The 22645-nt window shown below is 42.5% G+C and overlaps 1 protein-coding gene across 7 annotated transcripts in view; it reads right to left on the bottom strand.

The window, feature by feature from the left end:
• Nucleotides 1-3069: 3069 nt before the first annotated feature.
• The window catches only part of TCF7L2 (transcription factor 7 like 2), a 179402-nt gene continuing 159826 nt past the window's right edge, over nucleotides 3070-22645 (bottom strand). Inside the window, exons 8-15 of one of the 7 annotated variants that reach the window (XM_084264994.1) lie at nucleotides 18100-18225; nucleotides 17187-17346; nucleotides 16336-16443; nucleotides 11487-11535; nucleotides 10854-10904; nucleotides 9588-9660; nucleotides 8905-8977; nucleotides 3866-3988 (exon numbers count right to left, since the gene is read on the bottom strand). In XM_084264994.1, the coding sequence (XP_084121120.1) occupies nucleotides 8935-8977; nucleotides 9588-9660; nucleotides 10854-10904; nucleotides 11487-11535; nucleotides 16336-16443; nucleotides 17187-17346; nucleotides 18100-18225 (610 nt within the window). In that variant the 3' untranslated portion in view covers nucleotides 3866-3988; nucleotides 8905-8934. Of the gene's footprint in view, nucleotides 3989-8904; nucleotides 8978-9587; nucleotides 9661-10853; nucleotides 10905-11486; nucleotides 11536-16335; nucleotides 16444-17186; nucleotides 17347-18099; nucleotides 18226-22645 lie in introns of all 7 variants that reach the window. The other 6 variants (XM_084264997.1, XM_084264995.1, XM_084264998.1 and 3 more) reach the window with 6 other exon arrangements.

Raw genomic sequence — 22645 nt, 5'->3', positions numbered from 1 at the left:
CAGCAGAGCTGCAGCACATGTGTCTGGCTGATGGATGGCCATGCTCCAGCAAGAGTCAAAATGTTTAGGAGAAAAAAAAAAAAAAATTAAAAAAATTCCCTGGAAACCTTAAATAGCAGGAGAGTAATTTGAGCATTGCCTTCAATTTGCTGGCTACCAACAGCAGCAAGATTTGGCATTTTCTGCAAAGGCATCACAGCAACATCCTTTTACCCATCACAGAATCCTATCCCACCCACGCTGCCCACACGCCTGTTGAGGGTGACAAGGGGATGTGTTCCATTTAAGTCATAGGGAATGCTGTGTTAGACCACAACAGAAGCGGCATCAGGCCTCGGATCAAGGGAGGTAAACGGAGCCTGATAAAATATTCACCATGACTTAATCTTTCTAATAGGAAATTTGAAGCAATACTCATGTACATTACCCTTTATTAACACACTTGAAACAAAAAACCAAAAAGGCTTCTGGCTTGTACACTAATCTTTTAAAAAAGCATTAGCAATTTTAAGCACTATATATTGTGTTTAAATGTATCTCCCAGCCCCTCTACAAAGTAAATCCTTTCTGCTGCCAACAACTACCGCTTTGCAGCCAGATTTTGTTTTATCAGACCCCACAGCGGAGGACAGCACGGTCTTGGCACCAGAGCTGGGCTTCCTGAACGGGCCCCAAATTCCCAGGTCTCTGCAGAAAATCACTTCACCTGTTTTCCCATTGGAGGAAGACTACTCACCCTTCCTGCAGAGTCCATCAAGACAGACCGAAATGCATTACCGGAGCAATACACTGGCATGGCAGCAGGGAACAAGGAACAAGCCTTCTCCAAGACCTTTGCGTTCCATTGCCCTTGAGTGCCAATGGAGAAGTGACTGAGATCTTCCAAGATGACCGGTCGCATCCACTTGTGAGACATTCCTGGAAATTATGAAGCTTATATCCCTACTCAGTTAATAAATAAATAAATAAATAAATAAATAAAAGCAGCTAACAAATCAGTCATTTGATAAAACTCCCTGAATCTAAGTTTGTTTTCATCCTGCAGCATCTGCAGGCATTGCCGCGTCAGGTGGATGCCGGATGCTCAAGAGATGAGCAAGCTGTGCCACACAGGCTCATTGCGTTAACAAACCCCCAGAATACGCAAAAACGGGCTCAAATCTGTGCAGAACTTAAACCCCACGGCCAGCACAAGGACTCTGACTAATTAGGGCTACCTAAGCTCTCCCGTGTGACCATAACAGCGCATCAGCCTCATGTTGTGGGATCACCAGGCTGAACAAAGATACTTTTGAACGCAAGGTATCACCAGCCCTGGCCTCCTGTCCCCAGCTGGGAATCACCTCAACCAGAGGGACGCGTTACCTCAGCTCATGAGCCATTTGCCTTTTGCCACATCAAATGCCATCTGATTTAAATAAAAAGGATTTTCAACTCCTGCTACTCCAGGAAAAGCTTGCTGGGCAGGGGGAAAACGAATTGAGCAGGTGGCAGCATGGGAACCCAAAGGAAACAGCGGATTTCTCACGTCTAGAGCCGGCAGCACGTCGCCGCGATTTTCACCGCACTTTGTTTTCCAAGGACGTTTTCCACTCGGGCTGTAAATCTTTTTGGCCGGAGTAAAATGCAGTCAACGCATAAATGAGTTGACAAGTCGTTCTCTGCACATACTAAGTTGCTTTTATTAATCCAGAACTGCATGCTACAGATACTGTACAGCATGAACATTTATTCATTACAAAAAATGGCTTCCAAACCATTAAAAATGAAAATCGGAATAAGAGCATAAAACGGAACAGTAACATCACAACTGTTAGGAAACATTCAAAGTATTCACAAAAAATGTTATAGTTAGCATCTTAATAAACCAGAGAAAAATCTGAGACAGTTTTACAATCGCTTCATGTCAACTACAATGGCACTGAATGAACAGATGAACAATTTTTCAGCTTTATACAGCGTTTTTTGCAACATCAACATGCCTAGGTTTTTTTTTTTTTGTTTTAAGTTTGCTACCTACCTGTATGTAGTAAGTGTACATAAAAGTGGCAGTCTGATTTTCCTTTTATGAATAATCTAATATACAGAATTTGGCCCTTAAGGGTTTATACCTCTTCATTTTAAATGCTTTCCGGACAATCTGCTACCAAACACGTCTGTTATAGGTGACATTAAAACTACATACATATCTACCTATGTAACATCACAGCAAAACATGATGAACAAAAAAATTACAGCATTAAAAAAAAATAAAATAAAATAAAGTTGTCGGGAGAAAGTTTAAAAGTCACTGAGAATTTTGGCACATAAAAATTTTGCACACAGCCTACAGTCCTAATGTCGCAGGGGATTCAGCTGCAGTTCTGACTGGGAGACACTTGGACCTTGCTATTTTTCAAACAGCGTTGCTAAAAATTCCCTTGCTAAATTTTCAAGTCTTTTTGCGTGTAATGGCTTTTAAAGCGTTTTGTATTTTGTCTTTTTTACACTATTGATCCTTGGAGAAAAAAAAAAAAAAAAGCATCTGCAAATGTCCATTTGGTGGCAACTGTGTTTCATAGAGAAAAAAAAAAAAAATCACAAAAGGAAATCGAAACAAAAATCCCGGAAAAAATATATATATACACATTTATATATAAACTTAAAAACCTTGTACAAATGAGTTGTTATATATAAGATGCTTACACTAAAGGAAAAAAAAACCAAAAAACCTTTATACAATGTTTTGAGGAAAAAAAAAAAGAAGAAAAAAAACATTTAAAAAGGGACAACATACAGATACAACAAGCAATTTCTAAAGCAATAAATACTACTGGTCCAATAGCGTTGTGATACTTTTAATTGTTGAGTAGCGTTCCCTCCCCCAAAAAGAACAACACCATGGAACAAGGTATATTAACACATTTTTTTTTTTAACCCTTTGTTTCTGTACATTTAAACAATAACAAGTAACATCACAATAAAGGTTGTTTCACACGAGGAAGGAAAAAAAAAAAAGAAGTAGTAGCGGCACCGCATTCATTGTGCCCTTAAAGGTTTAAAAACCAGATGTAAAATGATTGGTTCGCAAGCTCGTATTTAATACAAATAATAAAGAACCAATGCCTCCGGCAAGGGCTGCTTCAAAATTGCTTCTTTTTTTTTTTTTTTAATTTTTAAAATCAGTCTTTAAAACTAAGCTATTGGAACTACATAACAATTATGTATATATATATATTTTTTAAACGCTACAAAGACTTTAAACAGCTGTTGATAAAAATTTTGGCAGAATCATGAGGCTTTTCTCATCTACATATTTAAAAAGGAGAAATTGAAATAAGAATGGGTCAAATATTGACCAATGAACTCGATAAAACATCAACTAATGTAGCCACGTGGCACGAATTAAAAATGAAACTGAGAAACGACGACGAACGGCGGACGACGACGAGGAGGAGAAGGAAAAGGAAAAACAGAAGAAGAAAAAGAAAAAAAACCCAAAAACCAAACACCAAACCCCCAAATCCCAACAGAATTCAATCCCCCCGAAGGAAACCGAAAGGGCTAACGAGGCTAAAGCTATTCTAAGGACTTGGTTACGAGGGAGAGCGGCTGGGGCTGTGTCCCCGCCAGAGAGCTGTGGGAATGCAAGGAGGACGTCGAGGGCTGTGCTAGGGATGCGGCGGCGGCCGGCGGGAGGGCGGCCGGCGGGTGGTCCAGGGCCCCGTTGGGGCAGCTGGTGGCAGGCAGGGCGCCGGGCTTGCTCGCAGCGCTCTCGGAGAGGACGAGCGAGGATGGCGGCGGCATCATGACCAGGTGCGCCAGCGGGTCGGGCTTCAATGAGAGCGAGAGGGGTTGCGTTTGTTCAGTCTGTGGTTTCGAGTCTCTGGAGGGGGAGGCGAGCATGGCGGGGGAGGACGGAGGAGAGTCTAGTAAGCTTCCATCTGAAGAGGGTGGGCTGACGCAGCTGCCTTCACCTTGTATGTAGCGAACGCACTTTTTTTTTCTCCTAGAAACAGGGAGAGAGTTATCTGTGAATAAAGGGCAGGGATGCCGGTGGAGACAGTTATCTAAAGCAAAGAGCCGTCGATTAGCTACTCTGGGCTCTGTGCGGGTGGCACCCCGGCCCCACGCACCATCCTGGGGGTCTGGCAAGGTGTCCTCGGCACCGAGCCCACTGGGGAACCTCCCCCTGGCTAACAGATTTGGACAGGATTCACCAATTGTCTCTTCATCCCCCTCCTCTTCATGCCGCCTGCTTTCCTTAGGTATTTTAATAATCTGGAAATCAGATAAGACATTTTTGGAGCCCACTGTGCTAATCTACAAACTTGACTCCCCTCCAGAAAAAAAAAGAATATTAATAATAATTTAATCCTTGTAAAATAAAAGCTCTGAGTAGTTGATGGTATCTCAAGATGTCCCACAACGCTGTCCAACTCAATGGGGCTTTCTCTCTACACCTGAGTCACCTGTCGTTTCTTACGATGCACTGCCCTTGGGAGGCAAGGATGGCTGCAAACTACTGCTCATTGCTTTCTCCTCTGTTAAGAACCACACCAAATCCAGAAACGTCAGACAGGAGGGATATATAATAGAGAGAACGAGAGAGAGGGGAAATAAAAACAAAACGAACAAACAAAGCAAACAGAAGAAAAAAACGGAAAAGAACAGGATAAACAGAGTATGATCCAAAATAACAAGAATAACTGGTTGTATGGCCTGCAGGTTGTGGCTGTAAATCGACTCAGTTTTACTTTTCGTTTTAAGGGAGAGTGGTAGATTTGGGAACCTGCTCATCTGCGCTTTGGGGAGTTTTCCTCTGAGAGGCTATCCACGTAACTCCAGAGTGGGATTCAATTTCAGTAGGTGAAGAGCACGACGACAGGTACAAAGGTGAGGAGCAAGATGGAGCTTATTTCACACCAGGGAACATGAGAGTCTCGCAAGAGCCGCTCATCGTCAAGTAAGTGACCCAACAGAGGTCTTTTCTCCTCCCTCTGTCCACTTAATAATGTAAAGGAGCAATGAAAACAGACAACAGTTTCACACCATCTCTCTTGCCAAGTATATGCAAGACAATTCTCGCAGCAGGACAGAAATAATGAGGCAAACAACCACGGTATCTGGCAGAACGACATTCAGTGGCCACCTTGACCCTAATAATGATGGCTCTCCAGCCCTCCTACTCACAAGCAGTCTTTTCCTGGGAAGTGCTGAACCACTGTCACACAGCCTGAGGTATATACATGACAAAGCCTGTCTAGAGCAGCTCTGCCACAAAAACTCTGGATGCTCAGCTATGCTGCACTGTCACTCCAGCAAGGAGCAGGTTGCTCTCACTGGACACCTTGCCCTGGCTCCACAACTTCAGCAAAGGAAGCGTCCGAGCAGGGCACAGCAGCATGTCCTGCTGGGTGACATTCCCACTAGTGTAGGTGCCCCAGCTCCACTGCTGGTCATCAATGTTCTCCCCTAGGTACAGCAACAGCACTGGACGTGGGTTAAACCGAGGTCTGCACTCTAGGCAGTGGGGCTAGATGCTTCTTGCCTGTGAGGGAGACCTGACCAGCTTGATCCTGAGTCAAAAAATATCATTGTCCACAGCCAGGAAGGGAACAGCAACCCCGTCACCCCATCTCTCCACCAGCTTCAGTCAGGGACCAGTGCTGTGACATCCCTTCCTCCAGAGACTCAGGCTCTGCTCTCAGGTTCTGCTCCACGTTCCACATGTCAAGGTAAGGGGTTAGGGCTATTAAGAGTGTAACCACGTTAGCCTGCAGATCAATACATGCTAAAAACTAAAGACAACCATGCAACTTAAATGTTAAAAAGAAAGGAAGAAAGATAGAAGACAGCAAGTGAAGGCTGTAAACCATGCTTTATTAGAGCAACGTTAAAAGACAGGAAAAAAATTAATTTGGTGGGCTCAAAACAGAACCTGTTAATTCTTCTACCTTTAACAATGTGGGAAGCATCTGGCTTTTGGCTAAGTTCCCCTGCTTTCTCCCCTTGTCTGTCTCACTACTTTCTAGCTTCAGCTGTTCAATGCTACCAGGGCCACAGTTCATGTTTGGACCTTCTGTACAGTGGCAAAGTGAAACAGTGACGTTTCACAAAGCTCACCAATAATACCCATGAGGAAAGGTAGGTTGTCATAACTGGGAGACTTCAGGGCTTCCCTGCCAGCCCCAAATTAAAATAATTTGCAAACAGAGACCCAAGCTCTGCCTGTTTCATTGATGGTGGTCTAGAAGCCATTCAATTGGATTGCTCTGAACCTACAAGGCAGTTAATGATTTAACTGGAGGCAGTTTGAATCTAGCATGTCAAAAATTTAAAGCTATTTTTTAATACTATTTTAAGTTGTCTGGCCTGAAAGTTCCCATAGCAAGGCAGACTTAAACCTGCCTCTGACTCTACAGAAGTAACAACCTTTTTAAGACTAGTCTGCTACCTGAAGTGATTTTTCTTTGACTAGGATTAAGAAGCAGATTGCTTCCTCTGCTTCTGTTGTACATTAACATTCTTTAGTTGTGTGGCTGCTTTTAGTCTGAAAAGCAGTTTACTGAAATCACGATGGCTCAAGGTGGGGAACATTTCTCCAGCTGTGTCACTCCCACCATGTGTTATCGTGGTCATGGGCATGGCAGCATTAGGTGGGGCAGAAAGCAGTGATACCCCAAACTTTGCAAGCTGGGTATTACCAGAACTGAACACCACCAGGCAATAAATAAATATCCAAGGAATTCTTTGTGCCTCAGCTTCCCTCTCCTTACAGTGGGAACAAAAATACAACCCTCAGAAGCACTAGTGAGGATTATTCTCTTGTGTGCCACTCAAAGCATCAAGTGCTACACCAGTCTGGCAAACACCAACAGATCTGACCCCGTTCCTGCTGCCCTTGAAGCTAGTCTCAGGACAGCATCAGGAGACCCATAATGCTGCAATTGCCATGAATGAAAGCCACAGACCATGACAGGGGGTTTATTCAGCTGCTGTGAGCAAAGATGTCTCTGTTGCTACTGTAGTAGCAAACTGCACATCTTTAGCACCTACCCGAGATGTGCTAGGAAAAGCTACCATGCTAGCAAATGCAATGTTATAATGGTTAGGACCAGGACTAGGAGAGAAATGCTCTGAATTCTACCTACTGAGAAAACGCCTCCATGCTTTTACCAAAAAAAAACAAAACAGAAAAAGCAGCTGTCTCTCTATCAGTGAGTCTTGAGCTATTTGCTTCAATGCTGAGGGTATTCCACCGCTCAAACCTGTTCTCAACAAGCTGCAAAGATTTCTGAGCAAAACCTGGTGTAAGTTAACAGGGTTTATGCTTCACATGTAACTTAAGCACTGCACAGGCCGAATGAAAAGTCCCCTTGCTGATAACACATAGTTCTAAAAGTCTGCTGTTTACTTAAGCAGCTGGGGAAAGATAAAGCAACACAAACATGATGTGCCTCTAGTTCTGGTACTTGGCATACACAGCCTGACATGCTTTGAATGAGTACTCTATCTCCAGTCTACACACAAATATCTGCTGATATTGTGTAATGAACTAACCACGAGTAAAGCCTAATTAAACACAGCATTTGAGCCTTTTGCTAGCACGAGGCTCGAGCCTCCTGACACAGCGAAAAGGGTACCTGGCTCTTCTGGACTGAACCCTTTCTCCCTCAAGCTTTAAGAAACTGCTGCTTTCAAAGCTCATTTGCCATACATCCTGGTACTGATATCTAAGACCCCCACCTCCCAGGACTGGCATGCCTCAAATGGGACAATATGCAACCTGTCGAAGACATTTCTGGTGCCTTAGCTGGTATTTTGACATACACCACCACCCTTGATCCGTGCTTTCCTCAACACTAAGCACAAACAAGACTGCGTGCATACACAAAATACGATGGACGTCTGATCTACATTCTAAATGAGATGGAGCACATGGGACTGGCATGAGTAAGAGGGGAAAATGTGGGAGAGGAATCACTACACACAGAGTGTGGTTTGGGTTGAAATACCTACCATCATAATATTCCAAATTCAAAGACTGCTTGTATCAGAACAAAGAAACAACAAATTTAACCAAATGCGATCATATAAGGAAAAAGGAATGAGAAAAGAACTACTCGGTATCCCTCCACCAAGAAAGAAGTACGTACTGAGTTATACATGGAATTAAACTCCAGTAGAACATGGGCTGTTGAAATTTGGGCTCTCTGATGTCTTTCATCTCCTTTTAAAGCTGTAAACTGTCCTATTAAAGTTGTAATTAGCTTTGTCTAGAGCTCAGGCATTTACAGCTCACTTGTTGGGATAAAATTTAGGAAAAATTGTATTTTCAGAATCAGGGGAGGAAAAAAAAGCAAAGACATCAGATCATTTAAAAAAGCGACATCTACATAAACCTTCCCGAGGCACAGAAGCCTACGGGTAGCTATTTAATTTTGCAGATAACACCAAAAAAAAAAAAAAAAAGAGTACAGAATCAGCTGTAAACACTGGCTTTTACATCTCTTAATCACGAGATCTGCAGATCCAAGAACCTTTTTAAAAAGCCTTTGGAGGCAGCGGACATAGACCCAAATGAAAGACAAAATACAGATGTCTGGCTAAACATTTGTTTTGCTGACAATCTGGAAAAAGATAATTAAAAAAAAAAAAAAGCCAAAATACTGCCAGCTTTAAGGACTTCAGGTTTTCTTGTTCCCAGTTCTACCACCAGCGAGAGGTTATTGGTAAAGAGAGAGAGAAAATGGCATTGAATTAGCAAGAAATTCCAAAGATCAAAGATTATTAGCAATTGATGCTGTGGGAGAGAGAAAGGTGGGGAGTGGGGAAAAAAGATTAAAAAAATAAAATCACACAAATGCACTAAGAGGACAGATTGCTTTTATTTCCCCAAAGGCCTAATGGGTAGTATTATACCTGCATGGTTTGCACCATAAACTCTGTCGGTCAAGCCCGAACAATGCCCGACACTTCTTTGGAGTATTTGCATCTGTTAGCATAAGGTAAACACAAAAAATACAACACAATGGTGGATAGAGCTCATTCGGTCTGCGTCATCTTAGCTACAGCTACGTTTCAGCTTTCAATCACCTCAGTTTTATTTGGTAATCTCCCCTCATACCAAGGGCAGGAAAGAAAACAGGACTTAGTGAGCCAAAAAAAAAAAAACAAAACCAAAAAAAAAAAAGGACTGTCCGACACAGACATGTGTCTGTCTGGTGTCGGTACCGCACTCAATGCCGTGTTATCAAGGGAGAGACTTTCCTTGGGTGGAGGCTTGGAGGGCAGGAGCGTGGTTGAGCCACGGATCAGATGGGCTTAAGGCTGATGCTGTTTTACAGTGGGTTTTTGGCTAGCAGCAGCAAAGGAGGAGGCAAAAAAGGAAAAAAAACAAAAAAAAAACAAAAAAAAAGACCAACAACGAAAAAAAAAAGCAAAACCCTTTCAGAGAGACGATAACTCATGGCAGTGTCCCACTCCCTTGTGTCTTCTAGATCACAACACAGAGCTACAAAGCAACAAGGCAGGAAAAAAAGGGGAAAGTACCAAATAAACCAGCTGCAAATCAGCCATAGCGAGTCTGGGAAAACTATACACACCTGCAGGGGCCGCACCAGTTATTCTGTTGATCAAGGCCAAAGCGCGCTCGGCATTTCTTAGGAGCGCTCAGGTCTGAATGAGTTCAAGAAAAGCGAGCAGAAAAGGGAGAGAGGGGGAAATAAAAAGAGAAGGGAAGAGGGGAGAGAGAGAGAGAAGGAGAGAGGAAGAGAGAAAAGGGGAGAAAAAAGAGAAAGATAAAAATAAGGAAAAAAATGAAAATAAAAAAGGGAATAAAAATCAATGTCCTCGTTATTAATTGCAAAATATTGACTTTTGATTTAAAAGTTAAAAAAGTGAGAATCACATTTTTATTCAACTCTTGAGATTAGCTGTTGCAATTAAAGCTGCAGTATCCCTTTATAAAGGACTGTTTCTTTCCCTTTTAAAAGAGCAGGTAGAGGAAAGTCATTGTGGCTGGTCTAGCAGGATGTTTCAGGCAAGATTTATTTGGGCTGGGTTTTTTATTCTCTTTTTTTTTTTGAAGGGGAGGGGAGGAGGAAGAAAAGAAGCTGAGTATGGAAGTTAGATCCTGAACATGCTTTTTTCTTCAACTCAGACACAAAATAAAAATAAGAGAAAAGAAAGAAAGAAAAAAAAAAGGAAAATATAAAATTATATCTCCTGGGATAATGCAGCTTTTGGAATAACATTCAATTTATTTGGTTTTATTAATTTGTATTTGAAAGAATGGATAAGAATAAGCAGATTGCGAAATGAGTATGTTAGTATCAGCCAGAAAGTAAAACGTAAAGCATGGCAAGGTGCTGAGTTAGTAGAGCTAGTGAATTGCAATGAATAGACTTGAGCAGAAAAGAAAAAAGAAAAAAAAAATAAAAGAAAAAAATCCAAAACTAAAATAATAATTAAAAATGCATATGCATGCTAATGTGAGAAGACTTAGTGGGAGCCATGAAAAATGCCATTAGATTAAGGAGGTTCATTACTGACTTGCTTCCATTCTTTATCAGTCTCTTTAAAGAAATACTGCATATTCAATTTGCACAGTTAGTACAACTCTTGCGTTATTTTTACTGCATTACTGTTTTAATAGCAATTGTTACAAAAACGAAAAGCAAAATTAAAAAATTACTATCAAACATATAATAGATATAAAGATATATAGATCATAAATACTATCAAAACGTGTGGATGGTATTTTTTTCTTAATGTCATAAGTGTTTAATGTTAAAATCTATAATGGCAGGAAAAAAAAATTAAAAAGCAGTTTATAAACTATTTTAAATGACTCAAAATGACGTTAGCACCTGTAATCGGAGGAAGTGAAAGGCAAGGATTTAGGAAACATTCGCTGTGTTCTGAAAAAAAAGAACAAATTATACAAAGGCTTCAAAAAAACTAAGTCAGGGCTTCTTCAAAATTGACTATGAGATTGCCTATGCAGTATTTCTACTTTCCTATATAGAACGGCAAACCTCCTTAATTTAAAATGGGTGCGATTTACCACTGTAAGGCATGCATCAGAACACACAGGTACAGCCCAAATTAATACCAAACACATAGGTACGTACGTACACGCACACACGTATGTGCAAAATAAGCAGACAACTGTATAAACGATGGCATAGGCATTATTACATCTACGGCTCTGCAGTTAAAGGCTTTGCAATTATTACGTACAAACTCGGCTAACGTCACAAGATGCTCTTAACATGCAATGGCTTGGTTACTAGTTTTAGAAGGGCAATAACGCGGAATTACTTAAGAGTGCATTAAAAAAAATTAAAAAAAAATAAAAAACCAAACCAGAAAAAAGGCTGCCTAGTATAGGGGCCGGCTCCCTGTGAGGCCAGGAGACTCAGACCCACCTCCCCCGTTCCTAGGAGTGTCACACCGGGATTGCCACACTTCCACTAAGTAAGAGATGCAGATTTACTTACCATTGGTCTCTCCTGGCTGCTTATCCCTTTTCCTCTTCTTCTTCTTTCCCTGCAGGAAACATACACAAATGAATTAAAAAAAAGGAAGAAATCAAACCAAGTGAAACCCTAAATGTCTCCTCGCAAGACTTGATGAGTGATGGGGCTGTGGCCAGTACGGGCAGCTCCCCAAGGAGGTCACCTGTGCCAGGGAAGTCATGCAGTGCCAGCTCATTTCTGGTGTGGCGAGGTTTAGGGGGTCCCAAGGAGACTCTCACACCCCCAGGATGGCCCTGCCTGCCTGCCCCATGCCTTTTTGGACACCCTCGCTGCAGCCAACCCCACCCACGCTAACACCCACCAAAGCCATAGGTAGCTGGGGAGGGGGCAGAGCTACTTGTAAGATGCTTCTTTTGCGGTGGGATTGTCATCAGGACAGAAGCACTGACATATGTATGCTCCTGCTTCAAAAAAAGTCATTTGTGGTCATGTTTCTGCGGGGTGGGGAGGTGAAAAGGCACAACAGCAGAGATTTGAGGTGGGAGACTCCTTTAGATTGAGCCCCTGATGTTCCTTAGCACCAAAAAACAACTACTGAAGCAGATAAGGAAGCCAAGGTAATGACTAAAACCTAACTGGCAGGTTTAGAAGTGCACTGACAACTTGGGAAGCAAAACCAGGAAGAGAAATAAATCCAGATGTAATTAAGACCTTTCCCACATTTTTCTCTATCACAAGAAAAAATGCCAGTATGTTTAGCTGAACTGCATCCCTTTCCCCAATACAGTCCCACAAGATAATGCAATTCCTTATGGTTTCTGATTTGAGGGAGAAAGGCCCTTTCTGTTTCCCTCCAGCAGTGTGGGAGAGGAGATGACCAGAGCCCAACTTCCGTGGAAACCCAACGATTGTTTTCCAAGAGAAGCCTTATAAAGTAATAAGCAAGCCTCAAAAGAGAGAAGTGATTTTCTAAGAACACTTTTCCAACACTGAGCTACAGAGTTTGCAGAGCAGCACAAAAAGGACAGTGGAAGGGGACAAAGTCATTTCATTTTTGCAGCTCCCCAGATGCTAAAAGCAACAACTTTCAGGCCAGCAACGCTAACTGTGAACATCACAAAGATCCCTGCTTTTGAAGGTGTGGTGCTAAGGAAAGTTGAAGACACACTAGACCAGCAGTCCTTTCATGGCCAAAAGAAGCCAAGAGGTTCTCCCACATGGTGGCTATCTTTCTCAGTAAGTTGGTTTGGCTCCCAGCTAAATGGTTAAGATTGGGCTTCAGCTTGGGACATCCACTACAACATTCAGGACGCTCACTATGATACATTCCCTGTAACGTATTAGTAGGAAGTTCCCTCAACATGAATGTTGGATATCAATTTGTTGTTTTTCCTCCAATTTTTCCTCCCCAAAAGCTGCCTTTCTGGCACAGGGCTTCTGTACTAATCCCCCCTTCCCTGATCAGGGTTGTAAACTCCCACCCTGCTGCCCAGGCTATGACAAGCAGAGTCTTGCGCACACCTTCTGGTGATGGGAAAAAAGCTCTGTGCACTCTCCATTTTAGGGGTTTTCAAGCAATATGCACATAAATCCCACAGCCTGGATCCTGCTGAGAAATCACATCCGACACATCCGAGGTCATTTTTGGGATATGGAAAGTTCTCGCTCTAAGTCAATTGCTACAGCAGCCATCAGTCTAACATGACAGGCAGACAAGATAGACAAGCATTGCTCCTAAAGCTCCCTGAGAATAAAATTGGGATAAATTTGGTATCTTGAAGTCCATGTATCACATAAAGATACGAGAGGCTCAGACTGTTCCATCTGTATTGATCTAGATTGACAGGAATTCTTTGAAAGTCAGTGAATTTTTTTCCAGCTTTACAACGATGTAACCAAAACCAGACAATGGCTTCAGGATCATAAGCCTGATTTTTATTTAATCTCAAGGAGGCCACTTGCATAATTAACAGCCTGCATCTGTGGCAAATTTGTGTAATTTCTGCAGTGCATTTGGGAATTCAAGGGCTATTCCAATTTGAGACCTTCTAACTTCTTCACACAGGGGCCAGCCAGAACAGAGGTCAGGAGTCTTCTGTACTTTACTAACTCTTCGAGCCAGGTATTAGAGTACTATAAGCCCTTTGGGGAGCAATCTGCTAAAAAAGGCTGATATACAGGAATGTCAGCCAGGGACCAGGAATTTCTCATTCCTTTTCAACACTAGCTTTGAAAACTGTTCCTAAAAAGAACTGACAGAGGTCTCACCAACTTCTTTTACACCCTTTTCAAAGGAAATGGGGAAAAGAATCACCTGGCTGGCTAGCTGCATTTCTGTTCTGCAAGAAGGTATTTGATTACATAGCTAAATTAACTCATAGACTTAAGAAAAGAATTATGGCAACAGTTTTTCAAGTGCTCTGTAGAAGACACCATTTGCCTTTGCCCCAGACTGTCCTCCTAAGACCTGAGCAGAGGCCTGTAACATTTTCCATCACCGTACTATACAAATTCTTAGGCTGCAAGTAAATGTGGATGCAAATATTTGCTAACCATTTTGGCAGCTCCCTCTACAGAGTCAAACCAGCACGGGTTTTGACAGGACTGCAGAGTTCTTTGGTACTAATTTTCTAGACAAGTGGCAGGCCAGGTGACCAGACCGTTACATACTGTTGTGTCCAACACACCGGGCTGTTTAATATCTTAGGTTAGATATCAGGAAGAGCAAATGTGCCTTGCAACACCAACAAGCCACGAGGGATTCCCCAAATCCTCTTCTCTTATTTAAGACCAGGCTGAAGGATGTGGTTTCTGAATGTACTGCTCCTGTTTCTAAAGACCTGGGCTACAGCTGGCTTCATCCTCGTGCCTGATGTGAGATGTCTGACAATTGAACCAGTTCAAGCAGCCCACATGTGCTCCTCTTCTAGATATGTGAAGGGCTTGAGACCCTAAAAAACACTGAGGGAGGAGGGGAACTCTGAGAGCTCTGAAAGAACCAGGGGAGAGAAATAAATAAACCTCACGGATGATGCAATTGTGTGATGCAGAGGTACCACGCTCTCCTCAGGCAGGAAGGTTCCCCCTGAAGGTCACTTGGGGGTACAGCATCAAGCTGCTGGGAAAGTGCCAGCTTTCTCATCCTGTCCTTTTTAGCTCAAGAAGAAAGAGTTTCTCAGTGCTCACATGGTGAGGACAAAAGTAAAAGGTCCTAAACACTGAAGGCTTTGTACGTGCCCATCTGTCGATGGCACAGTCACTGCACAGAATGAGCATTCCCCACACCTCAGCTGAGCCTATACTCCCCTTTGAACACCCAAGACGACGATACTGCGCAGTGCTAAGGAACTACCTCCAGCCTGCAGTCCAACTGGCTCAGGCCAGGCTATGTCAAGAAGAAAGGGAAAATGTGTTTAGCAGGAGCAGTGCTTCATCAGGCTTAAAGAGGTTTCCTCCAAGGAGCAGGCACAGCTACAACTGCCATGTCGAACAAAGGAGGGAGCGAGGCAGAGCCCGACAGAAAGATGATCGAGGAAGAGCAGAAGGATTTGAGAACTGTCCTTAAGTGTGCATAGCTAAATAAGTGAGCATGTGTATTCTCCTCTGCTGAAGCAGTGGAAGGACATTGGGAGCTGCTGTGGCTGCTCCAGGCTTCGCTGCAGACTCTGAACTAGCTTCTTCCCATCCACACGTGTAAAAGTGTGGATTCTCACAGAGGTGAGAAGCGCACGGTGTGTGATTTACAGCAAAGCAAGATATTTACGGTGAAATAGGCAGTGATGATGGCAATGATGGAAGAGACAGACTTCAACAAGAATGAGCTGTGTAACACTGACATCAATCTTAGAGCTGCTGGTCCCCAAACCTGCAGGGAACTCTGCCTGGAAGGTAGGGAGCAGGCTTTATTCCAGGGTTACAGACCTTGGAAGTTTTAGGTGATTTATTTAATTTTTGAAAGATGATAATAATCAAGATGCTGCTATAATCCTATTAAAGAGAGTTTAGAGCTCCCACCAATCCATAAATCTGTCAGGAATTTACGGGTTTAGGCTTGCAAACACTTACTACCAGTTGCACTGATTACCCTTCATGGAAGAAGGGGTTACTTACAGTGTGCTTACAGTGCTGGCTTTACGTTTTTTAATGGAAAATAATTCTACAACTTTTAGCTACAAAACAGGCTTTCTGAAAGGTGGAGGGGGAGAATCAATTTTAAAAACATTCCATGAATTGATGACAAACTCCAAAAACACTTTTTCAAAAATGAGGGGGGGCGGGGGGGGGAAACAGATAACATGGCCATGAAAAAGCAAGACAACCAAAATATACAACAGTAGAGCGTGGAATAATTCATTTAACCCCACTTGAGAGTAAGACTTTCAAACAAGTCACACTTTTGGTTTTGCCAGTCCTTCTCTGAAGCTAGGATAAGTCATTCTTCCACTTTCCACTATACTCTCACACAGATAAGCACAAGACACTAATTATTCATCTTTTCGGTGGAAAGGAGAGGAGGCATAGCAGGGAAATTTTTAATTTGGTTTAAAAAAGAAAATTTAAAATGACCTGAAAGCCAAACAACATTTCCAGATGCTGGCAGAAGTGAAGGCAAGAGCTCTACTGTCAGGCCCCAATTCTAACCTTTTACTAGTCCCAGCCAGGAAACCTCTTCCAAGCAGAGGGCTGGGATTTATCCCCAATAGTTTTAGTATCGCAGAGGGAAGCGTCCGTTAGTGTTACCAGATTGGGATCCTGAGGCACGCTTTCCAAGTAGTGCTTGTGTGCAATGTGTGGTCGTAGTTCAGCAGGTCACATATACATTTCTACAAGCTCTACTACTAAAAAAATTTCCACCTACATAGGAACCTACATAGTTATCCCGTGCGGACCAGCCCGGGTACAGCTGCATATGAAGCTGTCGTTCCTTTCTTGCTAGTTCATAGTATTTCGCTTGTTCTTCTCTGGATAACGCGTGCCACTGAGGTGAGGAAAAGAGAAACAGACAAAATAAAAAGTGCAAGTGTTGTGGGGTTTTTTTTTAAAGCACGTTAACAGCAGAGTATATTATTTATATATAAATACACAGCTAGAGTTGACTTTCATATATTAAAAAAAAAAGATATAAAAACACCAGATGATCTGGCATGCTGCCATTCATATTTTATTTATAACTCCAGATAACTCCCAGTAACTCAACTGAATCACAACTAATTGTTTATGTTCACTCAGCCCTGCTATCTCCTGATGTGTGAGGAGAATTAAGAAAACTAACCAAAACCAAAGAGCAGGTGAGAGGATCCAGAAGCTGAACCACTGGTCATGAGCCAGATCACAGTTACAGATTCAGGGTTGGTCTCTGACTCCCTTCCCTACTGGCACCCCCACTCTTCTAGCTCTCCCAGGTGCTGATACTGGCACCATACTTCCCCAAAGGCTTTCTCCTCCACCATTTACTTTTCTGCCCGCTTCTAGGACAAAATAAAAAATATGGTTTTCCCCAGGTCATAGAAATAACACTGAAATAACACTGTGATTATCCCCCTGCTCCCCATGACTGACCCCAGTGGCAAAGAGTGCCTGCAAAAACAAAAAAACAAGGCAAAGTCTTTGGTTTAGTAACTTCCCTATCCATTACCAACATGACAAGAAAACACAGTGATTGAGAAGGTGTGAATCCTACCGAGTTTCAGTCCCTGCTTGTGCTTCTCCCTTGTTACCTACCCTTCGACCGAGGATTTGGTTGATGGCTGCACTCTCTTTCAATGTGCATTCTGCTACAACTTTTGCTCTCATTTCCTTCATATACAACATAAATGCATTAAGAGGTTTCTTTATGTGTGGCTTCTTTTTCTCTTCTTCTTTTTTGGAGTCCTGATGTTTTCTGAAGGGTAAAGATACAACAGACAGAAACCACACAGTGAGAACTCTTGGGAATTTATTACATTAATCCCCTCAATCTCTCTAGCATTAATCCTCAGAAATTAGTCTGAAGGAAGAGGACCAGAAGGTTTTTCTAAGTCCTCCCCCGGGCTGTTATATGAGAACAGTTTTAAGAGCATTTAAGATCACCCATCTCAGGTTTACACAATATCACCAAGTACCCTCAGTCCCTAGAAGAACCTTGGGAGGACATGAGCACCCAGGAAAACAGGTTCATAGGAAGGCTTGTGACCATGAGGGTAAAGGAAATAGTTACACCCCACCATCACTGGGAACTGAAATGTCTTTCTGCTTCGCCTGTGAAATGAAAGGCCAGAAGCACAGAAGCAATAGGGGCAGAGGCAGACCAGGGCTCTCCTTGGTTCAGAACTAAATTTGACACAAGCTCCCTCTGCAGCTTTGAACAGGGAAACTGGTGAAGAAGCCTGAAGTTTGATCACGAAAATTCTACTTCCCTGTCAAACTGGGTGAAATTAGTAATTGTCTGTATCACAGAACGGCTCTGAAAGACTGTTACCATTATTTTGACACACTTTGGTAGTCAAACCACATTCACATCAATTCAAACAGAAGAGAAGAAATAATTCTTTTACAGCAAAACTATTCCCACAGATCCAAGCCTTTTAAAAAGGCAGACATGCAGAGGTGATGCTTTGAGTGTTCTGAAAAGATGACACAGGAAACAACGACTTACGAGCTGTGGAGTGAGCCAACGTCGCTCTGGGAAGATTCCTGTTTGACTGTTGGTGTGACTATGGCCGGATGAGGGATTCCAGTTGTATGTAAACTATGGTGTGGCGGGACCATGTGTGGAGGAAACCTAGAGGAGAGAAAGCTGTGTAAATCGTCAGAATAAAAATGAATGAATGGGGAGGGATGTGTACACATTAAAAAAAAAGAAAAAAAGAAAAAAAAAGGCATATAACAAGCACATGACAGCTAGACAAAGCATATGAAAGCTGGCAGCATTAATTAGCAATAAATTAAACATAATGACTCTTCTAATGTCATTAAAGCCAATCTTCCCCTTCATTATCATTACTGACATGAGACATCATGATTTTTAACATCTTTAACAAAAGGCGAATTCAACTGGATGAACTTGAAGTGGAATTTCAGCTACCTGCAAGAAAATCCACCAGTCCATTTCTTTGCTAAGAAATTATCTGTGGCAAGCAAGGAATCAATTTTTATAGTTCTGAATCATGTTGTGAATTTGGGATGACATCTTTTGTTGCATATTGACAGCAAAATAAAATATTAATGCCAACACAATCTAGATGCATTTTTGATAATCCTTATAGATGCCTCATTAGCTACATTTTGTTGATGGAGCAAAAGAAAATATTTGTGTCTAATAAATCTCTGAGCTACACGGCTTTAACAGAAGGTGGGAAGATTGTGGAACAAAGTCAATTTTGACCCATTAAGGTAATCTAGGAAGGTTTAAATTCATCTTCTCTAATGAGAAAAAAATGTTGTCAGCTTTATGGTTTGTGGTCATACACATGGATGGGCCCTGGTCCTGCAACTGGATTCAGAGGGATGTGCAATCCTTCTGCATGAATCTAATTGCTGAGCTGGGGCCACAGCATGAACATGGCACAATCACTTTGACTTTTCAGTTGTTAAGCAAAATGAACAAACTTGTCAAAATCAGGATTGACTTCTTATCATTTTCTCAATAGCTACAGAAAGGCTTTGCAGTAAGGAAAGCACGTTATGACTGACTGCCTTTCCCTTAGAAAACAAAGCCCCCATGGAAATCAACAAAAGGAACTTCCCCAAAAATCCAAGGCTAAAGTGACCATGGCAAATTACAAGTTTTGGGTTGTTAGTTTTTTCCTCACTGCAAATCCCTACTTCCATCCCAGATTTTGAACTGTTTTTCTCAAAATACAATGCCCCGATAACACAGAACACACAATGGGATAAAGAATTATTTCTTCTATCATCAACATACAGTGATTTTTTTTCTGCCAACTGGCATTTAAAATGGGGTGATACACCATACATCAGTAGGCTGTGCACAAGTATCAGAAATATAATGGGATTTATTTTTCCCTCTCTCATAAACTCCATTGCTGAGCTTAACCACTCCTCCCAAACTGCCTAGACATTCCCTACATTCAGAAGATGACACAGTAGTACTTTCATGAACAAGAGGTACTGTCCACTCCGAGCTCTGAGGATCTTTGTCTATCAGCTGTTAGTACTCAGGATCATTAAATAGAAGTATTTTGTCTTTGAAGGCAGTGGTGGGGAGAATGGGGACTGACAGGGAGAATGTGAAATTGTTCAAACTGTACAGAACTGCAGCTCCTACAAACAAAGGCATGGAGAGAAGGAAAGGAGGAGGGTGTGATGGCAAGGGAAGAGGAGAACGGGCCACAAAATGGTCATTCTTCCATGGATTTCTACTTCTGCTGAAGACCCATGGATGCAAATCTCAAAATGGATCATCCAAACACCTTCCCTGCTCTCTGACAAAAGTAGCTGGGAGGGAAATGCACATGTGGGAAAATGCTCTGGTGCATGGTAGGGTAGGTCAGACCAGAAGACGATGGTGAGGCTGCAAGAAGATCTATGTCTTAGTCCCACTTCTGCCACAGAATTACCTCACCATCAGCAAGACACAAACCTGGCCTTTGTACCTTTCATCTGTTCTCCCTCTCTGTACTTTTCTGTGCATGCATTTTGATCGGACATAAATTTGCTCACAGTGCCCGAGGCCTTCAGCCACAGTACAGTGCAAACAATAAAAACTGACACTAAGAGCTTTTTTAAATAAAAAACACTTACAAACCTGAGTGAAAATAAAACCCATGCCAAAATCCTGACTTCACTGAAAGCTGTATAAGCATCATGATAAAAAGTTGATACACATCCTATTTAATGACTGTCTGTCCTAGGAAAGACTCAACATCGAAGAAAGGACTATGCTGCTGGGGCTAGCAAGGGTTTGAACTGGAAGAAAAGCCAGAGACAACAGGACAAGGAAGGATGGAGACAAAAAGCCTACCTCCTCAGAAAGCAGGAAGGAAGAGCTGCACTTGTTTGACATGAGGACATGGTGGGAAGGGCAGTGGGCACACACCAGCAAGGGAGAAGATCTGAGTACAGTAGTTGCACAAGGACAGAAGGGTATGAGAGTGGACCTGAGTACAGTTAGACTCATGTCTGGAGAAGGGCTCCCAAGTATCACAAAACACTCATTACAGCCTGAGTTTATGGGGACAGAAAGATGGTGTCACAGTTAAGCTTCTGAGGAGGACCCTATGATGTGTCATTGACAGGGGTCATGGACTGGCTTCTCAAATGAGGATCTGGTCAACAATTAAAACACACTGAAAATGTAATTCTGCCTACATAGTGGACTATTGTATGGCCACAATGTTCAAGGGAAACAAATTCAACAAAGACAGGGGATTTTTTATTTTTTATGAAGATTTAAGTACCTCCATCTAATAAAAAATTGAGGATGAAAAAAACAGGCAAAGATCTAACTCCCCCCCAGCTATGGCAAAAATATGTTCCCAATTACTGTTCAGGAGAGAGTATTCGCACATGGGAGTGTGATTAGATGGGAACAGAGACCAGGATGAGGAGAAACCTATGTACATATGTTGTGTGAAAGCCAGGCTACCATAAGGATGGTGAAACCTCCACTGACTTCATCTGGGCTGAGATTTTACCTACTGAGCTCTACACTTCAGAAACATGGCAGTCTTCATCAACAGGCAGCTATAGCTCAGCGATTACTGTCAGGGCAGCTGTTTTCCCAAGGAAAGCATGTGCTTGCTACTACTGACCATTCATTGTTTCATACTGAATCTCAATCCCTCCAAGACACAAGGCTGCCTATTGCACTTACACACCTCTTCCTACATTTGGAGCTACAAAAACATGCACCAAAAGCCAAAGTCACTTCTATGATCCCATGGACTGGGTAGAGGTTTGGTCCGAAGTCCAGGTGCCTATTTATTTCTATGCAGACATCCACTCACATGGCAATATGGGGTGTGAGGAGGAGTGTTCATTTTTAAGTTCCTGGCTACACCCCAACTTCAGTAATTACATTCAGTAAAAGTGAATTTCCTCTGAAATTTCAATTACAGAAGGTATTTTCCACTGCCACCACTTAACTGCTGTGCAGCATTTGTGTGGTGCAATTCTGTTAAATTATTTCCTGATTTCCCCTCATAGCAGTTGTGTTTTCATAGTGGGTCCAGTGTTTGCCTATCAGTCAGTTAACCCTGTCTCAATTTACATTAAGAACATACTATAGAGGGGTAATGAGGGATGAAGAGATGTTATAAGCCCACTGGGTGCATATGAAGCGAGCAGGGCGATGCTACAAGCAGAGAATAACAGTTGTAAATGGTTAAAACAACCTGAAGACACTACCTTAATAGTCAAAACCATTTATGAAAATCACTGTTAGTCACCCATTAACCTTTTATAAACTATTCATAAGCACACTCTAATGAAATGTAATTACTAAGCTTAGGGAATATTCAGGGTTGGGAAGCATTCTGTGCTCCCAAGTTCTGTACCACCACGCAGGCAAAGACAGGAACTATTTTTGAAGGAAGGTGCTGGAGAAACGTGGATGGAAGGGTGAGATTGGGATCTCCCCTGGCCTTAACGCTTGGGCAGAACCAATGCAGCAACCACAAGGATTATACCAGGGCCCTGTGGGGCTGTTGCCTGGAGGCCAGCCATGCAAACAGCATGTCTGCAGGCAAGCGTGGGCATCCCTGGGCACGCCAGCCCCATCTCCCAACCAGGCTGGCTACTCAGCATGAGGGCTGTCCCACAGCGGAGCTCAGGCGCTCCGGCTGATACAGCAGGCATGAGAAAACAGGCGTCAAACCATGTATCAGAGCACAGCCTGCCCAGAGGGTGTTCCCATGTACGGGAAACCAGGAGAGAAGTTTCTGGGCTGAAACAAAGGATAAATATCCTAAATCTATTCATCAGTCTGCGTGTACGCTTAAGCGTGCACACGCGTACGGGCGCACATCAGAGACAAAAAGGCTGTGTGCATATACACACCCCTCACCTTCACCTAAGACATCCCCCCTATATTTTTTTTCTCTAGACAAGTATTCCATGAATTGCAATAAACACCCTAAAAATTCTAAGCAGCTCATTATACACCACTGTCTCCTTTTATGGCTCCAAGCCAGAATATAATGATGAGTCTTAACTTGTTAAGGACAACTAATTTTTTGTTC

The sequence above is a fragment of the Gallinula chloropus genome, assembly GCF_964237585.1.
Source record: "Gallinula chloropus genome assembly, chromosome: 5".
NCBI lineage: Eukaryota > Metazoa > Chordata > Aves > Gruiformes > Rallidae > Gallinula > Gallinula chloropus.
This window is presented reverse-complemented; position numbering and strand designations above follow the sequence as displayed.